The sequence below is a fragment of the Ursus americanus genome, chromosome 31 (assembly GCF_024610735.1).
Source record: "Ursus americanus isolate L20-20 chromosome 31, mUrsAme1.1.p, whole genome shotgun sequence".
Taxonomy (NCBI): Eukaryota; Metazoa; Chordata; class Mammalia; order Carnivora; family Ursidae; genus Ursus; species Ursus americanus.
The window spans coordinates 20,589,612-20,608,958 of record NC_142157.1 but is presented as its reverse complement, the minus strand read 5'-3'; the positions used below and the strand labels follow the sequence as shown (position 1 = coordinate 20,608,958).

Genomic DNA, 19,347 nt, shown 5'->3' with positions numbered 1-19,347 from the left:
ACATCCATGTAAGGGTCATTCAGGTTGTATTTTCTCAGTGGGGTGATATGGCCCCCAATGTGGGGGAGCAAAAAAATCTTAGATATAATCTTATAATGTTTTTTTTTAATCTTACAATTTTAAGTCTCAGTTTGTGGTTCTCCAAAGCTTAACCTTATCAAAAAACAAACATATTCCAAAATATTTACTTTCATGAAGAAGGTATGAGGGGATCAGGGAAAAAAGTCTAGGAAATCTGGGAATCTATCATTCTCTGCTCATCTGGAGACTAAAGTCAAATCGGACATAAGCTTAAGTGTGTAGGAGAGTTGTTTTTAAAGAGTAAATTTCATTCCTAGTTGGCAGAACATACTATCCCTGGACTCCTGGACTCTTGGTTCAAGCCATGCATGCAATTTATCTTAGCTAACAGAGTAGTAAACTGAATTCAATTCCTGCCAATTCTTCTAAGTATTATCTGAAGTTAGTTCATAATGAATTCCTTCTAAAGAATATAGTTTGTTTTTAATTTCCTAGTTGTTCAATGTTTCATTTTTCCTTGAAATTTTAATTTCTTTGTTTTGCTCTAAGTACAGTACTTTTATCTTTGTCTTAAAATTTGTTGGAGAGAAAGACTACCAGCATTCTGTTTTAATTGAAGTTATTTCCAATTAATACTTCAGAAAATAAGTTCTAATCCTAACAACAGTATTACATACCTTTTCTATGACTTTTTTTCTTATTTCACGAATTCGAAATAATTTATATTCAAATAGTAACGTTTCATAGAACAGTGTTTCCTTCTTTGGATCTTTTGAAATTAGTTTTAAAAAAATTTTAAAGGGAGGTTTTCAGAAAAAAATCAATAAAGGTGTTATGTTTTAAGTGCTATATTTAAAAAGTATATTACTCAAAATTCTCTAATTTGATTAAATTGACAAGTGTTCCTACTATGTGTAATACAAATGTACAAAATGAACTAAAGTGTATCTTTTCTAAAAGATAATTATGGTATATTAGTATGATTTCTTTTTAGGTAATTCACAACTATATTTTGTTAATCTTTTTTTTTAGTTGTGACTAGTTTTCTTTCCTTCCAGTTAGTAAAAATTTCAAATTCCTAAATCTACAAACAACACTTTCTAATGTGAAAAAATATTTTAAAAATATTACAGCAGTCCCGTTGTCAGGTAAATTACAGAAAAGATGATAAAAATTAGAACAATTCTTCAACATAAAAGTTTCAAACACTTTGGGGCACCCGGCTAGCTCAGTTGGCAGAGTATGCAACTCTTGATATCAGAGTTGTGAGTTAGAGCCCAACGTTGGGTATAGAGATTAATTTTTTCAAAAAAAAAATGTTTTGGATATTTTGAAAGAGTAGAATCAATAGAAATATAAACAGTCCTGCTCAAATATATTCATGCCACTTAATTAAAAGGGAAAATACTTCAAATTTACTTTCTAAAGTATCATTACACCATCATAAAAATATTCAAGAAATATGTAATTTTTTGGCTTCAAAACTCTGTAAAAAACTGCTTTCTTTCAGAAACTGTTCATTGGAAATCTGAAAGCCAGAAAAAGTAGAATGTGGTTTATATATATGTCTAACAGTTGAATCTAAGTTATGGAAACTTTAGATTCCATAACTATTTATGGAATAACTTTTTATTAATAATGAAACTAGGACTAGAAATGTCCCTTCAAGCCTCTGTTTACACAAACACAAAATCATCAATATTTGAGCCAATTCATGGTCCTGAAACTACTTTACATAGGCTCAGTTCATACCTTTTCCTCTATGTGGGAGGTTATAACTTCTCTTTAATGTCAGAAAGTTGGAGCACATTATACCATATAGAAGTCTTAAAGGGTCTTTGAATCTTAATACTGGGAGTACTTCATAAGTCATACACTTCACTTCTCTTTGCATAGGTAACGAAATAGTTTGGCATGTTAAAAGTCCCCTCCACCTGGGTTAAAATCTACCACCTGACCAAAGTCCATAGCTTTTTAATTAAGTTTTCTCCTTAACTGGGAATTAGGCTTCATCTCAGGCTGTGAAACTTTTCAATTTGTTGGAACCTAACATGAAGAACAAAGTGGAATTGTGTAATAGCATTGTACCACGACAGATGGTAGCTACACTTGTGGGGAGCATGGCATAAGATAGAGATGTTGACTCACTATGTTGTATACCTGAAACCAATGTAACATTGTGTCAACTATCCTCAAAAAAATTAAAAAATTATAAAGTTGAACGGAAACAGGTAGGGGATTAGCTTTTTGATTTAAAAGGTTAACTGAGTAATGAATCAATTCCAGCCGCAGCCAGTTCTTACAGGTATTATCTTAGTTCACAACAGTTCCTTCTAAGGAATATTAGATACGTATTTTTTAAAGTTCCCTAATCCGACCTTTTTCCTTGCAATTTCAGTTTCTTTGCTCTACGTACAGCACGCTTTCCCCTCTACTTTGTTGAACTGGAGAGATTACTGGGATTCCATTTCAGTTAAAGGAAGTTATTTTGTTTCGTGTACTTGGGCTCCATGACAATTCCAAATGCATGGCAAAACTGGGGGGCTTTAAATTAATCACATAACTGAACTCTGTGGCCACAAGCATTCCATGGATCGTCTCCCGATCAATTCTATCTCGAATCACCGCAGAACCCCACGCCTGCCTGGACAGGGGTGACAGTAGTGAGAGAGAAACACCGCTTACTTCCGTGCAGTAACAGGGTAGCAAACGGCCGCTATTCGGTGGGAGGAACTGCAGTTGCCCCTACGTTAAGAGGACAGGTGCGCACCTGCCCAACAACAGAGACTCGAGAACCGGAACCTGGCAAACGCTTGCAAACAGCGACCAGTACAAACTCTAACGGAGGGAAACTCCCCGACTCCCACGTACCCAAAACCTCCCACTCAGCGGAGCAATTTGGAGCCCGCCCACCGGAAGTGAAGCCGGAGGAAACGCCACGTCGAAAGCGTGGGTTAACGTAAGCGTGCCGACGTCAGGCCCCGTCCTTCCGGCGATGGGTGGTCGGGACTCGGGAGGGGAGGCGGAGCGGAGGCGGGGCTTGGGGCTGGATGAAGCGCTGGTGGGTAGGTGGGTTCAGACCGAGGGGACTACGGGTCGGCGTTGGGCTCAGTTGGCTCGAAACAAAGGACTCTCCGGTAGGGACTCGGCGCGGTGTCTTCTGACTGGTAGCTGAGCGGCCGATCGAGGCTTCTCGGCCAGCTAGAGCCCTCGCGGCGCGGTCTCAGTAGGCTTCTCCTCGGTTCCCTACAGCCAGCGCCGTGGTGGGGGGCCCGGCACAGCGGCACCTGCTGCTGAGGAATCCCGCGGCCCGCCCAGGTGCTCATGATGGGGCTGATCTTCGCTAAACTGTGGAGCCTCTTCTGTAACCAAGGTGAGAAGGATGGAGCTGCGCAACGGCTCGACTCCAAGGAGGAGGGTCCGGTTGCCTTAGCGGACAGCCGGAGGCAGGGCTGTCGGTGGACACAAATGTTCTGAGACGCAGAGAAGTGATTTTCTCGAGGGGGCGGGTAGAAACTCAGTATTTTAGGCTGGGAGAAGGTGCAGGAGAGACTGGATGTGTGGGAGAAACGAGGAGTGGAAAGAGGAGGCATTTGGGATCCCAGAGTCCAAACTAAGAATTTTTGGATTTTAGCGAAGCAAAGCGGAAAGCACCTAGTGATACCTGGAGGTATTTTGAGGGTCTGTCTCTAATTAAGCATCCTGTGGCTTGCCCCAAGATAAGTGTCCGCCCAGAAACCTATCAACTTTTTTTTTTTGAAATTATTATTACTAGTGCTGCTTTTTTTCTACGCTGTTCTTTAAGCCAGTGCGCCTTCACGTTCTCTCTGATTTCGCCGGCTCCCTCAGACTCGGGAATGAGTTGTCCTGTGAGATGCACGAGTTTCCGGAAATCTGCATCCTAAACCCTTTATTCCTTTCTTAGGTATTAGAGAACTGAATGCTTTTGGTTCTCTATAGGAGATTGCGTGTCCTTAATTAGTCTAGAACAGGTTATGAGACATTTGGAAGTTGGAAGTCCAAAGGGCCAAGAAGTTGTAAAACCTGTTCTGAGTCAGAGAATGCGATGTGATGTCTTCTGAAGAGAGAAAATACACAGACGAAAAAGGGCCTGGCAATAGATAAAGTTTTAGGCATTCTTTGAACAGAATGCTTTCTTAGTAATTAGGTCTACATTTTAAATTCAGTTTCGTTTTCCATTTAATACCCGACGTAATATAAACCAGTGTTTTATGATGCTACCAGTTGTTAACTGCCAGTGTGGTATTTTTTCCCCTGGATTTGAGAAGCCGTGAAGAAAATGAAATGGCTTTAGTTCATTTGTTCTGTAGATGAGAACGCTAAAATAGTCTTTTCCAAAGTTATAAATACAGATGTATGTATACACATATACAAATATGTGTGTATATGTAATCATATGTATATATGCAATTACCATAGATACCACACGTCAGGTGATTTCAGAGTGGTCAGTTTAAGTTCTTGAGGATATGTATACATTTAATACATGCTTTTTCAGCAGTTTTTATTTTCTAGTCCTTGTTACATGAGTTCACTACTATATGTAGAGCAGTATTTTAACACGTTAAAAAGTATAAAGATTAACACAATTATCATCTGCTTATCTTTTCCCATAGTTTAAGAAACAAAACATTACCAAAGTCTTTGTCCTTGTGTTACCTATCCAACTCCTCTTTTCTCTAGTTTTATTACTGTTGTTTTATTTTCTTCTTTTTCTTTTTATTATTATTATTAAGCCTTTCTTAATTTCCTTAATCAGACTACAAGGGAACAGAGGGTGTAGGAGATGAAGAAAAACATTCACGGGCTGCTTAAAGTCCCATAATTGCTCAGGCCTCCTGAATCGCCCCTACTATTTAGAATTTTTCTTTTCCTTTAACTTTCCTGTTGAAAATTTAGAGCCAGTGGTTATCCGATCATTTTATCCTCATTCATGCAACTAACATTTAATCAAAGGCCATCACCAGTCTTCAGTTAGGCATAGGAGATACAAAGATGAAAAGCAAACAAAATGTAACATAGTTACTCCCAAAGTACTCAAAGATCAGCAAATGAGAAGGGTGGGGAAAAATGCAGGATGGTAAATTTTTTAACAGGTAGGAAAGTGTGGTGATGATCACCAAGAAGCAAGTGATTAATTTTTCTCACGTGGTTCCTGGAAGACTTTACCGAAAAAGGTATACTTGTACTTTACTGTAAGTGGGAGTTTACTGGGCATGCGAAGGAGACTGAGTAGAAGGGGCATATTATTTTAGGCTGAAGGACTAATAATATGCAAATGGAAGAGGAATCAAATACTTGGGTACATTGAAGGAAGCTGAAAATAGTTTAGTTTGGCTGTATCTTAGTTGGCCTGTGGGGGGAGTTAGAGGGGTTGAGGTTGGAGAGGTAGCCCCTGGAACGCGATCACAGAGGGCCTTGTGTGTCAACCGACTAAGACATTAAACTGTACAGACCCGTTGAAGAGATTGCTCATTGTATGTTATTTTTTTAAGCTGGGGAATAATGTCATCAGACTGATCTTTTAGTTCTGTATTTTTTACTTTCTAGATCAACAAAATTAACTGACAATCTCAGCATTTTCCATTTTCACCACTATAATGCAGCTAATCCAGAGATACTCAGATCACTCAATCTTTGTTACATATTAGAATAATAAGCCCATGGCCCCATCTCAGACCAATTAGATCAGAATGGGGCAGGGTGGCCTGGGTGTCACTGCCTAGATGATTCAGATTTGCAGCCAAACTACGTGTCTCACTTTAAAAACTCCTTTCCCTTATCTGTTTTTCAGTATTTGCCTCTCGTCTCTTTGTCCTGAAGCATTTTACAGCACAAAGCATCTTCTCATAAATTTGATACCTTTCTGGGAATAAGTATGCGAAAGCGTGCTTGTCTGAGTAAAACTATGACAAAGTACACAGTCTCAGCAGTTTTGTATTGCTTAATTATAAGCTAGAAGACATTACTTGATGCAGTTATCAATGAAGGAAATAATTTCAAAGCTGATTATCTTTACAACCTTATGAATGTATCTGTTAATAGCACATACTTCCATATTTTTAATAGTATGTGTATGTGGAAATTTTAAACATTATCATTTGTCTTTTATGAGATATAATTGACAGAACATATTAGTTTCAGGTGTACTAATCATTTGTCTTATGGTAGAAGAGAAATTAGTACTTTTATGCCCTTATCCCTTAGCATCCCAATGTAGCGTTTTGGTTTAACACACACTGTCTTTTCATTATTGTGACTGTAAAATTTAGTTACTCCTGAGCCAGAGTGTGCTATAATTATGTTCCCCTTTTTCCTACAACTTTTTCCCCCTAGAGTAAATAATTACAACATCTCATTGCCTTAGTTTTCTTTGTATGTTTGACTGAGTCATTTCATTCTGTCCCAAAACTCTGTACAAAGTTTCCCCACATCACACTTAATCAGATGATTTATCCCTCCTCCCAACTCCCTCAGTATTCCCTTCTGCTCCAAACGGTGCTTGCTTCCCTCTCCCTGCTCCACAGCTGTGCCGGACTTGTCTTTGCAGTCATTCCAGGAATTTCCTTTGCTTTTCTGTTTTATTAGAACTTATGTCTTTATTCCTTTACTCTTTTTTTTTTTTAAGCACACGCTACAGAAATTTCCTGCAAAGGTGTCCAGAGCAGTAATTTTTTTGCGATTCCGAATGCCTGAAAATGTATTGTTTTCTTCTGTTTACTTTTGATTTATTATCGGGCTGAATATAAAATTCTGAGTTGGAAAACATTTCTTTCAGCAGGCTTTTGAAGGTATTGTCATGGTCCTCTAGCTTCCAGTGTTGTTAAAAAGACCAGTATCATTCTTGCTCTTGAGTGTTTCTCTTTCTAGTAGATTTTAGAATTTTACATTTATACCTGGTATTTTTAAATTTGCAGGATGTGTGCCTTGTAATATGTCTTTTTTATTTCATTGTGCTAGGCCCTATGGACCTTTTCAACATAAACTTGGATGTTTTTCGATTCTAAGAATTTTTTTAATTAAATTTCTCTTTGGATGTTTTCCTCTACTTTCCTGGAAATCTTATTGGTTGTATTGTGCTACTTGATTATCTAGTATTTGTTTTTCATTTTACTGTCTTTTTTCCTCAGTTCTAAGTTCTGGGGTATTTCCTTTGTCTTCTAATCTTCCTATTGAATATTTTGATTCCGCTGTCATATTTATGCCACGGTTTATTCATTTGCATCATGACGAGTTGTAATATGTGAATACTCTTTAAGACTTTTTGTAGACACGTTTTCATTTCTCGTAGATGACTATCTAGAAGTGCAATTTTTAGATCATAGACTGGATATATGATTCGTTTAATAAGAAACTATTAGGTTGTTTTCCAGAGTATTATACCATTCTCGTACTCTCACCAGTGGTGTTTGAATCATCTACTTTTTTTTAAAGATTTATTTTTTTACCTTTTGCCTCACAGAGAGCATGGGCACACACACATTTGCGGGGGGAGGTGGAGGGTGGACAGAGGGAAAGAAGCAGACTCCCCACTGAGTGTGGAACCCAGCACAGGGCTCAATCCCATGACCAATGAGATCGTGACCTGAGCAGAAACCAAGATCCGGCTGCTTAAGCTAAGGCTGCTTAACCAACCGAGCCACCCAGGCGCCCTTGAGACTTCTACTTTTAACATCCTCCCAACAGTTGATGTCGCCAGTCTTTTTAATTTCAGTTATTTGGTTAGATGAGTAGCAATATCTCATTTTGGTTTTAATTTGCATTTTTCTAAAGACTTTTGGGTGTTAAGCACTTTTTCACATGCTGACTGGCCATTTGTATTTCTTTTGCAGAGTGCTCATATCCTTTTCCCATTAAATTATTTTTTTGTCTACTGGAATTGAGTCTTTTGTCAGATATATGTTTTGTGAATATTTTCCCCCAGTCTGTGGCTTCCTTATTCATTTTCTTAATGGAGATTATGCTGAATGGAAATTTTAAGTTTTGGTGAAGTCTGATTTTTCAACTTTTCTTTTTTTAATGGCTGTTGTTTTTTGTGTCCTATTCTTTTCACCTACAAGATTTGGCTTTTATACTTAGGTCTATGAGCCTTCTCAAATTATTTTGCGATTATGATGTGAGTAAGTGGTTGGGATTCATTATTATTATTATTGTTTCACATGGACATCTGCTTGTTCTAGCATAATTTACTGATGACTTTCCGTTCGCAATGGATTGCTTTAGAGCCTTTGTTGAAAGACTTAGTCTCATCTGGACCTTTCTCTTGCCTTGATCTGTATGTCCATCCCAATACTGTACTACACTATCTTGATTATTGTACTACTTCGTGGTAAATTTTGAAGTCTAATAGTGTCAGTCTTCCAACATGTCTGCTAATCTTTTCAAAAAATTTTAGTGTTCTCTGTGTTCTGCTTTTTATTTTACTAATTCCTGCTTTTATTTCCTTCCATCTAGTACTTTGGGTTTACTTTACATCCCCCTCTCCCATCTGCTTAAGGGTGGGGTGTATGTCATTGTTTCTGTCTCTTATTTCATTCATATGTAGCATTTTAAAGCTGTAAGTGTCCCTCATAGGAATTGTGTTAGCTTCATTCCACAAATTTTGATTTGTTGTTTGTCATTCAGTTGGAAATATTTTAATTTTTTTAATTTCTTTTGACCTATGGATCATTTATAAGTGTTTAGTTTTCAAATATTTATTTTTCTACATAGCTTATTATTGGTTCCTAATTTAATTCCATTGTGGTCAGAAATATACTCTGTAAGATTTCCATCCTTTGGTCAGATTTATTGAGGCTTTTTTGTACTCCATCCAAATGGTCTGCTTGGTGCATGTACCTTTTGTGCTTGGAAAAAATGTGTAATCTGCAATTATGTGCAATCCTCTAAACTCTCTAGGTTAAGGCGGTTGTTAGTGTTGTTGAGATATTCTGTATCTTAATGTGTATCTCTGCTAGAGAGCATACAATGTGATCTTGTGTTTTAATTTAGTGTGAAATTCTTTTAATTGTAATGTTTAGTCAAATTTATTGATGTGGTTCGATTTATGATATAGTCACATATTAAGGTATGCTATTTTATTATTTCCTATTTGCCCCATCTGTATTTGTTTTGTTCTCTATTCCTCCTTTCCTACTTTGCTTTGGATTGTTTTTTGTTTGTTTTCTCAGAATTACACTTTATTTTATTTACTGGTTTTTTTAGTGATCCTTTTTCCATAATTTTTATGGTCCTTAGGGATTGCAACATACATCATTACCTTTCCTCAATCTACTTAAGAGTTAGTAATGTAACACTTGTAACGTGGAAGAACCTTGAAACTGTATAGTAATCCCACCCCTCCCCAAGTCCTTTATAACCATGCAGGTTATTGTGCCATAGAACTGTATGTATAGGAACGCCTGGATGACTCCGTTGATTAAGCGTCTGCCTTCAGCTCAGGACCCTGGGAACGAGTCCCACATCTCAAGGGGCTCCTTGTTCAGCAGGGAGCCTGCTTCTCCCTCTGCCTGCCCCTCCCCCTGCTTGTGCACGTGCTCTCTCTCTCTCTGACAAATAAATAAAATATTTTTTTAAAAAAAGAATTGTATCTATATTAGTTACAAACTGTACAATACAATGTTATAGTTTTTGCTATAAAGGATCACATGTTCCTGAGTATTTTAAGCAAGAGTAAAATTTTCTCTTAAATTTACACATATTACTGTTTTTGATGTTTTAAGTTTCCATCTAGTATAATTTCCCTTCGAGCCAAAGAATTGTAGCATTTTTGTAGTGTAGCCCTGTTGGTGATGAATTCTCTTAGTTTTCTTTTATCTGAAAGGGTCTTTATTTTGCCTTCATTCTTGAAGTATACTTTTGCTGAGTATAGAATCTTAGGTCAATTTTTTTTCTACTTAGTGCTTTAACTTTGTCATTCCATGGTCCTCAGGCATCCATTTTTTTTCCTGTGAAAAGTCAACCAACATTCATATCTTTACTTCTCCTTATGTAGCCTGACATTTTTTTCTTGCTGCCTTCAAGATTTTCCCTTTATCTTTGGTCTTCAGCAGATTGGCCATGACATACCTAGCTTTGCTTTTTTTTTTTAATTTATCCTGTTCGGAGTTTGCTGAGTTTCTTGTATTTGAAAATTTTATACATTTTTGCACTCACCCAGTTCACTTGTATTTCTCAAATACAATTTTTTCCCCAAATTGCCTAATATAACCCATTAGTAAGTTATAAAGTCAATTTAGTGAGGACCAGCATTAAAACAAGGAATGAACATTCTAAAATTGAAACTATTACAGTATATCTCAGTTAGTAAAGGTACCATTATGCGAAATATATTTATAATTGCAAAATATATTTATAGTGTATATATATAACACGGTCATGGTACAACAAGTTTGAAAACCATGCATTCTCTCTGCCCCTTAGCATTTGCTTCCCATTGTAACCTTCCCCTGGGCAACATTCGAATTCTCTAGAGAACTGTATGAGTTAAATCAGTTTCAGTATTTCCTGTTGAAGCCTTTCTGGTCATTGCCTTTGTTCAGTGAGTTGGGGATGGGGGGAGTCTTTGGTCTTCGCTTTACTCTGTCCTGGGACCTTAGTGTTCTACCTGCTTAGATTCTTTAATCTTCTTCCTCCTCTTGCTCCTTCTTCTTTTTTTCTAAATCTGTATTTTATCCCTTATCTACCAGAAAAGTGTTTTTGTTCTATCCAATAAGCTATTCTTATTTATTATTGTAAGATACTAAGACTTCGTTTTGTCATAAAGATGGGGAGGCATCACACTGGGAGACCATTAGCCAGACTTCCCAGTGTGTTATTTAACGTAAGACTCCATTTCCTCCTCAGTAACATGAGGAGTATCACCACTTTCTCGTGGGATGATTGTGAGGATTAACTGGCACAGTGCACACAAATTACTCAGCCCGAAATTCTGTGGTACTCTTTTTTACCCTTGACATTTATCTCCTTATCTGAGAACTGGATTCTACATTTCAGTTATCCTTGAGAATATTCCCATATGATACCTCCGTATCTTTTGCTTTGTACTAATAACGCTGTACTCTAAGTGCTTATTTATGTACCAGCCTTTAAGATTGTTGAGGGTAGAGAGAGCTTGCCTTGTTCGTCCTAATCACAAATGTTAAAGTCAGGCATAAAATGAACTCAGTAAATGTTAATTGTTGAGTCATCGATTTACATAGCTGCTCTTAGCAAAATTTAGGTATCTAGGAATATGGGAACTGTGGTCGGAGTGGGAGGAGACTGAAGAATTTGGAAGGGGAGATAATAACTTTATAGCAAAAAAAGCAGGAAAACAAATGCCGCTCTTACCAGCGTTTACTAGAACAAATAACTTCATAGGACCTTAATTTCCTGTCTATAACATAAACAAGAAAAGACCCAGGTTGGTAGTAGTGTTTTTGGAGACCTTGGTTCCTCAGAAATGCCTTTGCGGGTGGGTCCTTTGTAGGTGAAGAGGTGGGAGAAAAGGAATAGATCTCAAGTTCCACAGTCTGTTCCAAGCTATAAAGTTTTATGATTTTATAATCAGTATAAGATACAGTTTGTTTTTTTATTGATTTTCCATTTTTTTCAAGAGCCAGACTTCCTTGGGTGCTCCTCATTGCTGCGCAGGCCAGCCTTCAGGTCTCAGATTGTGACATCCTGTCTTCTTTTTACTACCTACCCCTTGCAACAATTCAAACTCATTTTCTTTATATGTGAAATCCCAAATTTGGCAAAGGGCATTTTTATGTTTAGTTACAAAGTTGTTTACATACTCTGTGTTCATATAAGGCTCTCGTCATGTATCTAGAAGGTAGCGATCCCTATTTCATTGCTGTTCTTTGGGCTTTCTTATATTTTAAAATTAAAAGTTGATCATTTTATCACATTTTGACAATATCCAGTTTTAACATGATAAATGTTAACACACTTTCCGCTTTATTAGCACTGCTGATATTTAGTGCTTCTCATATTTTTCTTCTCTTGTGTTTGTCTATTTGAATTATTTGGTTTTCTATATAAAAACTACAATTTTTTTTCACTTAGTATCTATACTAAAGCTAGAAATAGAATTTAATAATTTTTTTTCATTTGGTAAGGTAAAAGATTTTCTTTGATTTTTCTTCCATTTATTTTTTTGAAGTTCCTTTTTCCATCATTTTTCTTTTTAGCCATCTTTGCCTGTGTTTGTCCTCAAGCAAGTGCTCTTACTAATTTTCTTTTGAAGGCTCCTTCTGTATAGGCTTTATGTCTTTATGCCCTGCTTACAAAATAGTATGAGCCAACTTTTAAGGACATCCAAGAGAACAAACACTGTAGCCAAGCGTGCAGGGAAACTTTTGTGTAATCACTTGATCAAAATTAAACAAAAGCTCTGCACTTGGACCTTCATTTAGTATAAATAAATGTGCTCTGTGTTGACTCTGGAGATTCATGGATTAGTAACACAGAAGTGCTCTTCTCTCAGACCTCTGTTGTGGGAAGAGGTGCCGCTTGGTCTCCTGGAAGAGATTTCCGGTGAAATATGATGGCAAGGTGACTGTCTCATGGTGTGCGGGCACAGTTTACGAACATTCGGATTTGGGCTGCCTGGCTGGCCCAGTCGGTGGAGCGTTCAGCTCTTGACCTCGGGTTGTGAGTTTAAGCCCTAGGTTGGGTGTAGGGATTACTTAAAAATAAAATCTTTAAACGGACAAACCATTTGGATTCATTGTAACTCTGATACTTATGGTAGTGTCTTAACCCAAACCTTACTTGGTTATCCACGAAAGTTTTAAGTTGTATACCCTCTGTCCCCAACATACACATTTCTTTTTTTTTTTTTTTTTAAGATTTTATTTATTTATTTGACAGAGATAGAGAGAGCCAGCGAGAGAGGGAACACAAGCAGGGGGAGTGGGAGAGGAAGAAGCAGGCTCATAGCGGAGGAGCCTGATGTGGGGCTCGATCCCAGAACGCCAGGATCACGCCCTGAGCCGAAGGCAGACGCTTAACCGCTGTGCCACCCAGGCGCCCCCCAACATACACATTTCTGGCCTCCAACAGGGGCAGCTTCTACTCTGACCACATACTGATTTTAATAATGCTACTGAAACAAACAAACAAACAAAAAAACCAGTAAGGAAGGTAAACTTCTATAATTACATTTGCAAAATTCATTCTAAATAGTGAATTTTGTAGTATCCACGTTCACAGTTTTCCCTATTTAAGATTATACAACAATCGACTGTCTCAATCAACTAAATATTTCATTTTTGTGGAGAGTAATCGGAGGAGTTAGAAGAATCTACAGCTTATGTATGAAGGTTGAGGACCGGTTGAAGTTGTAAAAATATACAGTTGAATAGTTTTCTCCTCGCAACTTGAGACATTTCAGTGGGTCTGTAAGTAAAAGTGATGTTAAATGGCTGATGCTCGTCCGATTGGCAGCGGTTCAAACATCTGACCGTTAGGATAGATTCTTTCTCACCTTAACCGAGACTGAGTTGAACTATAATGATATATTTTGAAAGTTTTTTTTTAACCTAGTAGGTAAACAAATAATAAAAATTATTGCTGGGTGATATAAATAGTACAAATTTACAAGCATCTCTTTATATCTGCTTTTGTTAACTATGACAGGTGAAGGAAACTTTTATCATGACCAGAGGAAGTCACTAACCTAGTTTAGTTGATATTTTTCTGTTTCAGTGCATAAAATAAGATTTGTAGTGGCCCGTTGATTTTGCCCAGCCAAAAAGACAGCGATACAGAGCAAGCACCTTAAGTCATGTTTTTAATATCAAGCAGTATCCTGTACGGCCACATGATTTATACCTTATTAATCTGGACACCACTGGTGGACAGTTAAAGTAACACATTAATTTCCTTTTCTGCTTACAACAAGAGTATGTGTCAATGTCCGCGTTTTTGTCATTGTCCCTTGAATAAGTAAAAACTTTACTAACTAGCATTTGGGAACTAAAGGCTTCCGTCATTGGCGTACTCGAGTAGCAGCGAAGGACGACGGAGGCATTTGAAGGAAGACGGAGGAATTACAGTTATGCCAGAGTACAAACAACTCTTATTTTGTACTTGGCTTTTTAGTAAATGCCCTTTGAACTTGATTTCCCTCTTACCATACGGATGACGTTAAAGAGATTTTTTTTTTCCTTCAAAGAAAAGATTTAAAATAAACTCTGTTACTTCATGCTTTTAAAAGACATTTAGCTCTTTTCTGTTGATGATGTTTTGTTATATAGACTCAGGTTGTTGATGATAATATCAGAAGATAGGCCTCGGTTTAACTGAAGGGTTAATGTTAATACCTTCATTGTAAGAGTTGAAATTGTGTGTTTTGTCTTAATTGCTAGAATTACCTGTTACTGAGTGGGGAAAAAGGAATCTGAAAAAGACCTTAAGTTAATCATGCAGTTGAAACTAACAGAACTCATACTCTATCGCCCTTCAGAGTTTGTCACCCCTGACTTAGATCAAATTGGGCACCATTCTTTCAAAATGATATATTATGAGTTTTGCCATCACGTGCCTTCGGTACTGTGATCATCATCATAATACAGAATGTGAAGCAGAGGGTAGGACTCTTCGAAAGTGGCCCTGGGTGTTGGTTCCCTTCACTTGCCTCAACAGTGAACCAACCACCTGATACTACTTCTGTTCCCCTCTCCCGGCAGAAGTATCTTCCCCCCGAGTTTAGCCTACGTCCAGACTGGTGGCTTCCTCCTTAACTCCTGCAGGGACCCCGTGGTCTCCAGATGCCAGGCAGGTGGTTTCCAGCTGTCACCAAAATTTAGAATGTTTGTTCTTCCACTAATAAAAGGGTTCTCATTCTTGTACCGGAAGGGAGAAAGAGAGGGCGACACTTAAAGATTGGCTCTGTTAGAAATTAGGGAATATGCACCAAAAGAGTCAAAAAAGGAGAATTGTAGTGAGTTATAAGAAGCAAACAAGTTTTGTTCTGTTTTGTTTTTGGCAGAGCAGCTTCTGCCATAGTGAAAAAAGCCCCTCCAGAAGACCATGTCATTTGTCCTGCAGTGTGATTGGCAGTACTGACAGCGTTCAGGTCGTTAGAAGGCACAAACATGATTTGTCACCTAAGAACTTGTCTGTGAATCGTGGTCCCTCTTTTTGACTGATACAGTCAAAGTAACACTTCAGAGTAGGAATACGATATGATAATTCGATTAGATGTATAATCAGAATTTTGACATTCATCACAGGTTAACAAGAGGAGCAGGGTTCTGATATATCAGATCATTGGCTAAAAATAAATCGATCATGTTGTGGCTCCTACAGAGGTTCTTCAGTAGCTCTTTAAGCATTCTGCCCTGGGGAAGAGAGGTATCTTCTGTAAAGGGTAAAATCTAGAAAAGAGGATTCTAGAGTGTTTTCGCCTCTGTGTTCAGGGGAGGTTTCAGAATTGTACCACTTAACAGGATAATTAGATGGGCTTTAAAATCTGTGAAACGGGTGACTGTCTGTGTGCATGGCTCCAGAAGAAGTTGGAAGACGTTTCTGTCGCATGAAGAGCAGGAATAGTATCTGCTCAAAAGAGTTGTAAAATCCAGGGGTGCCTGGGTGGCTCAGTCAGTTAAGCATGTGCCTTCGGCTCAGGTCATGATCCCGGGGTCCTGGGATCCAGCCCTACGTTGGGCTCCCTGCTTAGCGGGGAGTCTGCTTCTCCCTCTGCCCCCCCCCCCATTGTGCATGCTCTCTCTCTCAAAATGAATAAAATCTTTTTTAAAAAAAAAGTTGTAAAATCCAGATTGAAAAATCATTGTGGACTAATTGCTTATTTATCTGTAAATTAATGGAAGGAATAAGAAACTGATTGAGAGTATGTTGTGTGTCTTGTTAGTGACAGGGAAACCTTTTCGATTTTTTTTTTTTTTTTTTTTTAAGATTTTATTAATTTATTCGACAGAGATAGAGACAGCCAGCGAGAGAGGGAACACAAGCAGGGGGAGTGGGAGAGGAAGAAGCAGGCTCACAGCAGAGGAGCTTGACATGGGGCTCGATCCCATAACGCTGGGATCACGCCCTGAGCCGAAGGCAGACGCTTAACCACTATGCCACCCAGGCGCCCCTCAATTTTATTTTTTAAATTGGATTTCTTCATGAAAGGAAGAAAAAAATCTTGGTTATATATATGTGGGAGAATTTCCAGGTGTAAAAACAACTTGATAAAAAGTTAATTTGATTAGCAGAGATGACAAGTACGTGTGTAAAACAATTTTTTTAAAGATTTTGTTTATTTATTTGAGGGCGAGGGGGTGCACAGGAGCAGAGGGGAAGGGACAAGCAGACTCCCCAGTGAGTGCAGAGCCCAATGAGGGGCTGGATCTAAGGACCCTGAGATCAGGACCGGAGCCGAAGTCAAGAGTGACTCTTGACGCTTAACACACTGAGCCACCCAGGCGCCCCAAAACAATTGTTTTTTTAAACTTACATTTTAAGTCATAATGCCTTGTCAGGACCAGAATTTGTGTTTTTCCTCCCAAACTCAGTATTATAAGTAAGCAGGTTCTCTTGTACTCCCCTCCTGTCCATTATCTCAGTCTCGTACAAGACAGCCAGGTGGAGGACTTCATACCAGATTGCCCCACTTAATGCAGGTGACCTTGACACCATGAAGTTCTCTTTACTCTGTATTTTAAGAATCCAGTAATAAGTATCCAGTGAATGATTCTCATTAGAAAGCTAACTAATAATCATTGTTGAAAGCATGTAATTGTAGTATGCAGTAGTGTTAAATGTTTATGGTTTGTTTTCTTTTTGTAGAACACAAAGTAATTATAGTGGGACTGGATAATGCAGGGAAAACCACCATTCTTTACCAATTGTAAGTATAGTTATTTACTTAAACAGTTTTCATTATTTTAGTTATTAGAACTAGTTTTATGTGATTAATAAGGTACCATTGTAATATAACGGAAAAGCTCCAACATACAGTTTTGTATTTTACCAAACACAAAATGTGTTTAAAAAGTGAATAAAACTGCTGTATGTTTGCTAAAGCCTTCACAAACCCTTGTCTTTTTCTGGCCTTGGAAGAATTAATATTAAACTGAAATAAAGCACATGTGATAGTGCTGGAGTGAAGTGATAAAGTGCGTTTCACTTAATTCTTCCCGCACTGCAGTTCATGTGAATAGATGGGTATCTCTAGAAAGCTTATTGCTACTCTCCTAATAGCTCTGAATTGTTGAACGTAGCCAGACTTGTCAAATCAAAAGAAATGAAGATCACCCCTGAAAGTACTGCTTTTCTAGCTTGCAGCAGGGAAAGGCTTGAGACTTCCAGAGAAATACATTAATACTTGCGGGAAGTTTTATAGCCCATCAATCTGCTTGTCAAAGTAGCTCCCGTTATCCTTTCAGTGTTCATGAAACGATGCACGTTAAGCAGTGGAAATGGATCTGTGTCCCAAGCATTTTAACAAATAGTTATTAGATACAGTACACCGTTGTATGACTCTTATCTCTTTCCACCTCATCTTAAATGTATCAGCTGACAGCTCTCCAGAAATACCTCACTTACGCAATGGCTAATGTATTTTTCAGCTACTTTGCTAAAAGGCTCCTAACCTGTGGCTTGTTGGTTTAGAGGCAAATAACTGCTTGTTTTACTTTAAAACATTCATCCATTGGCCATTATGTATTTTAATATGACTTCGCCTTTAAACGTCAGATATAAACATTTCAGAAACCTGTCAGTTGTTGAAATAATTTTCCACATAGCTTCAAAAATATACATAAAACCCGAGAGACCGTACAGTTGTAGGCTTCTTCCAACACAGTACCAACTTACTCTAGGCAAATACGTATTTGTTGAATGAATTCATGTATCTTAGCCAATAATTATGATAATATATATGGTATGAGTACTGGTGTCCTAAATATATTTATAGTTATTTTAATTAAAATTGTCATTTGCGTATAGCCTTATCTTTTTAAGGCTGTAGTTTAGGTTAACAGGCCTGAGTCTCAATTTTCTCACCTAGACAGTCTTCAAAATTACACATAGCGTACTGTTCAGTGGTTGCTACTTTGCAAGTATTGATGTCACAGTCACCAGGAAATGCACTCTTCCAGGAAGGGGCACTGGTTCTGCTCTGATAACAGGGCATGGTGGTATTGGAATTTTGGCCACAGAAATACAAACTCACAACACAGTGTTCCTTTCTTTCCAGATCAAGCCTTTAGTTTATTCCACTAGAAGAAGGGGGAAAAAAAAGGTCTTCCTACAGGAGTTGTTCTTTGTCTAGAAATTTTTTTCCACAAATGTTCTCAAAGGTTCTAGTTTTGATGCTAATGATTACCATCATCGGTGCAAACAAGGAAGGGTGATTGGTACTAAAAACATAGAGTGAAAACTTCCTTCAGATTCTCAAGATTTACAAAAGATTTTTATGGTGTCTTTCAACAGCTTAATGAATGAAGTGGTTCATACATCTCCAACCATAGGAAGCAACGTTGAAGAAATAGTTGTGAAGAACACTCATTTTCTCATGTGGGATATCGGTGGTCAGGAATCACTGCGCTCATCCTGGAACACGTATTACTCAAACACAGAGGTATAGTAAGCTTCCTTCTGAATTTTAATAAAAAGAACCAAAGAGTCAACCCAGAAAATAGGTGGGCTGCACATGAAGACATACCGACACTTGCTTCTCAATAAGATCGTTTTCTGTAAGGAATTTGAGGTTTTCAAATGGAAGAGAAAAGGCAGGTAGAAAGAGTAACGCGCACTGTTTATTGTGGGTTTACCCTGGCGCAGTCCCCAAGTTCATGTTCACAGTAATCCTGGCACATCTCTACTGTTGGAGAAGGTGGAGACTGGGATCAGTCAGGTAACCTGTCCCAAGATCTCACAACTTTATGAGGCTCGGGTTGGGGAGGAATAAAATATTTTAAGCATAATTTAATACAAGATTTCCAAAATATTCGAATTTTGGGTGAGCTTATATTTTAGTTTTTATAAAAGTGGATTTACAGTCCCCCCTCCCCCCAGATTCTCAATTGTTTCATTGTTTTACTGCTTCAGAGCCAACCTGGGAAACAGTCTGGACCAGCTTCTATTTCTGTTTTTATTTCTTGTTAGAGGCAGATATTTTTAAACCAATGCAGTGCTATTGAGAGATTTATCCTTGAGTATATTAATGTACAATTGCATCCATAATTTCTCCTTACAAACAGGTACCTCTAACCAATTATTTTTTTCTAAAATGAAGCCTATTAAAAATCGAGTGGGGGGGCGCCTGGGTGGCGAGTCATTGAGTGTCTGCCTTCGGCTCAGGGC

The 19,347-nt window shown here is 38.0% G+C and overlaps 1 protein-coding gene across 1 annotated transcript in view; it reads left to right on the top strand.

Moving 5' to 3' along the window:
- Positions 1-3,092: 3,092 nt before the first annotated feature.
- Positions 3,093-19,347, top strand: part of ARL5B (ARF like GTPase 5B) — a 28,246-nt gene continuing 11,991 nt past the window's right edge. Inside the window, exons 1-3 of the mRNA XM_045787481.2 lie at positions 3,093-3,394; positions 16,828-16,888; positions 18,475-18,622. Coding sequence (XP_045643437.1) covers positions 3,346-3,394; positions 16,828-16,888; positions 18,475-18,622 — 258 coding nt within the window. The 5' untranslated portion in view covers positions 3,093-3,345. The remainder of the gene's footprint in view (positions 3,395-16,827; positions 16,889-18,474; positions 18,623-19,347) is intronic.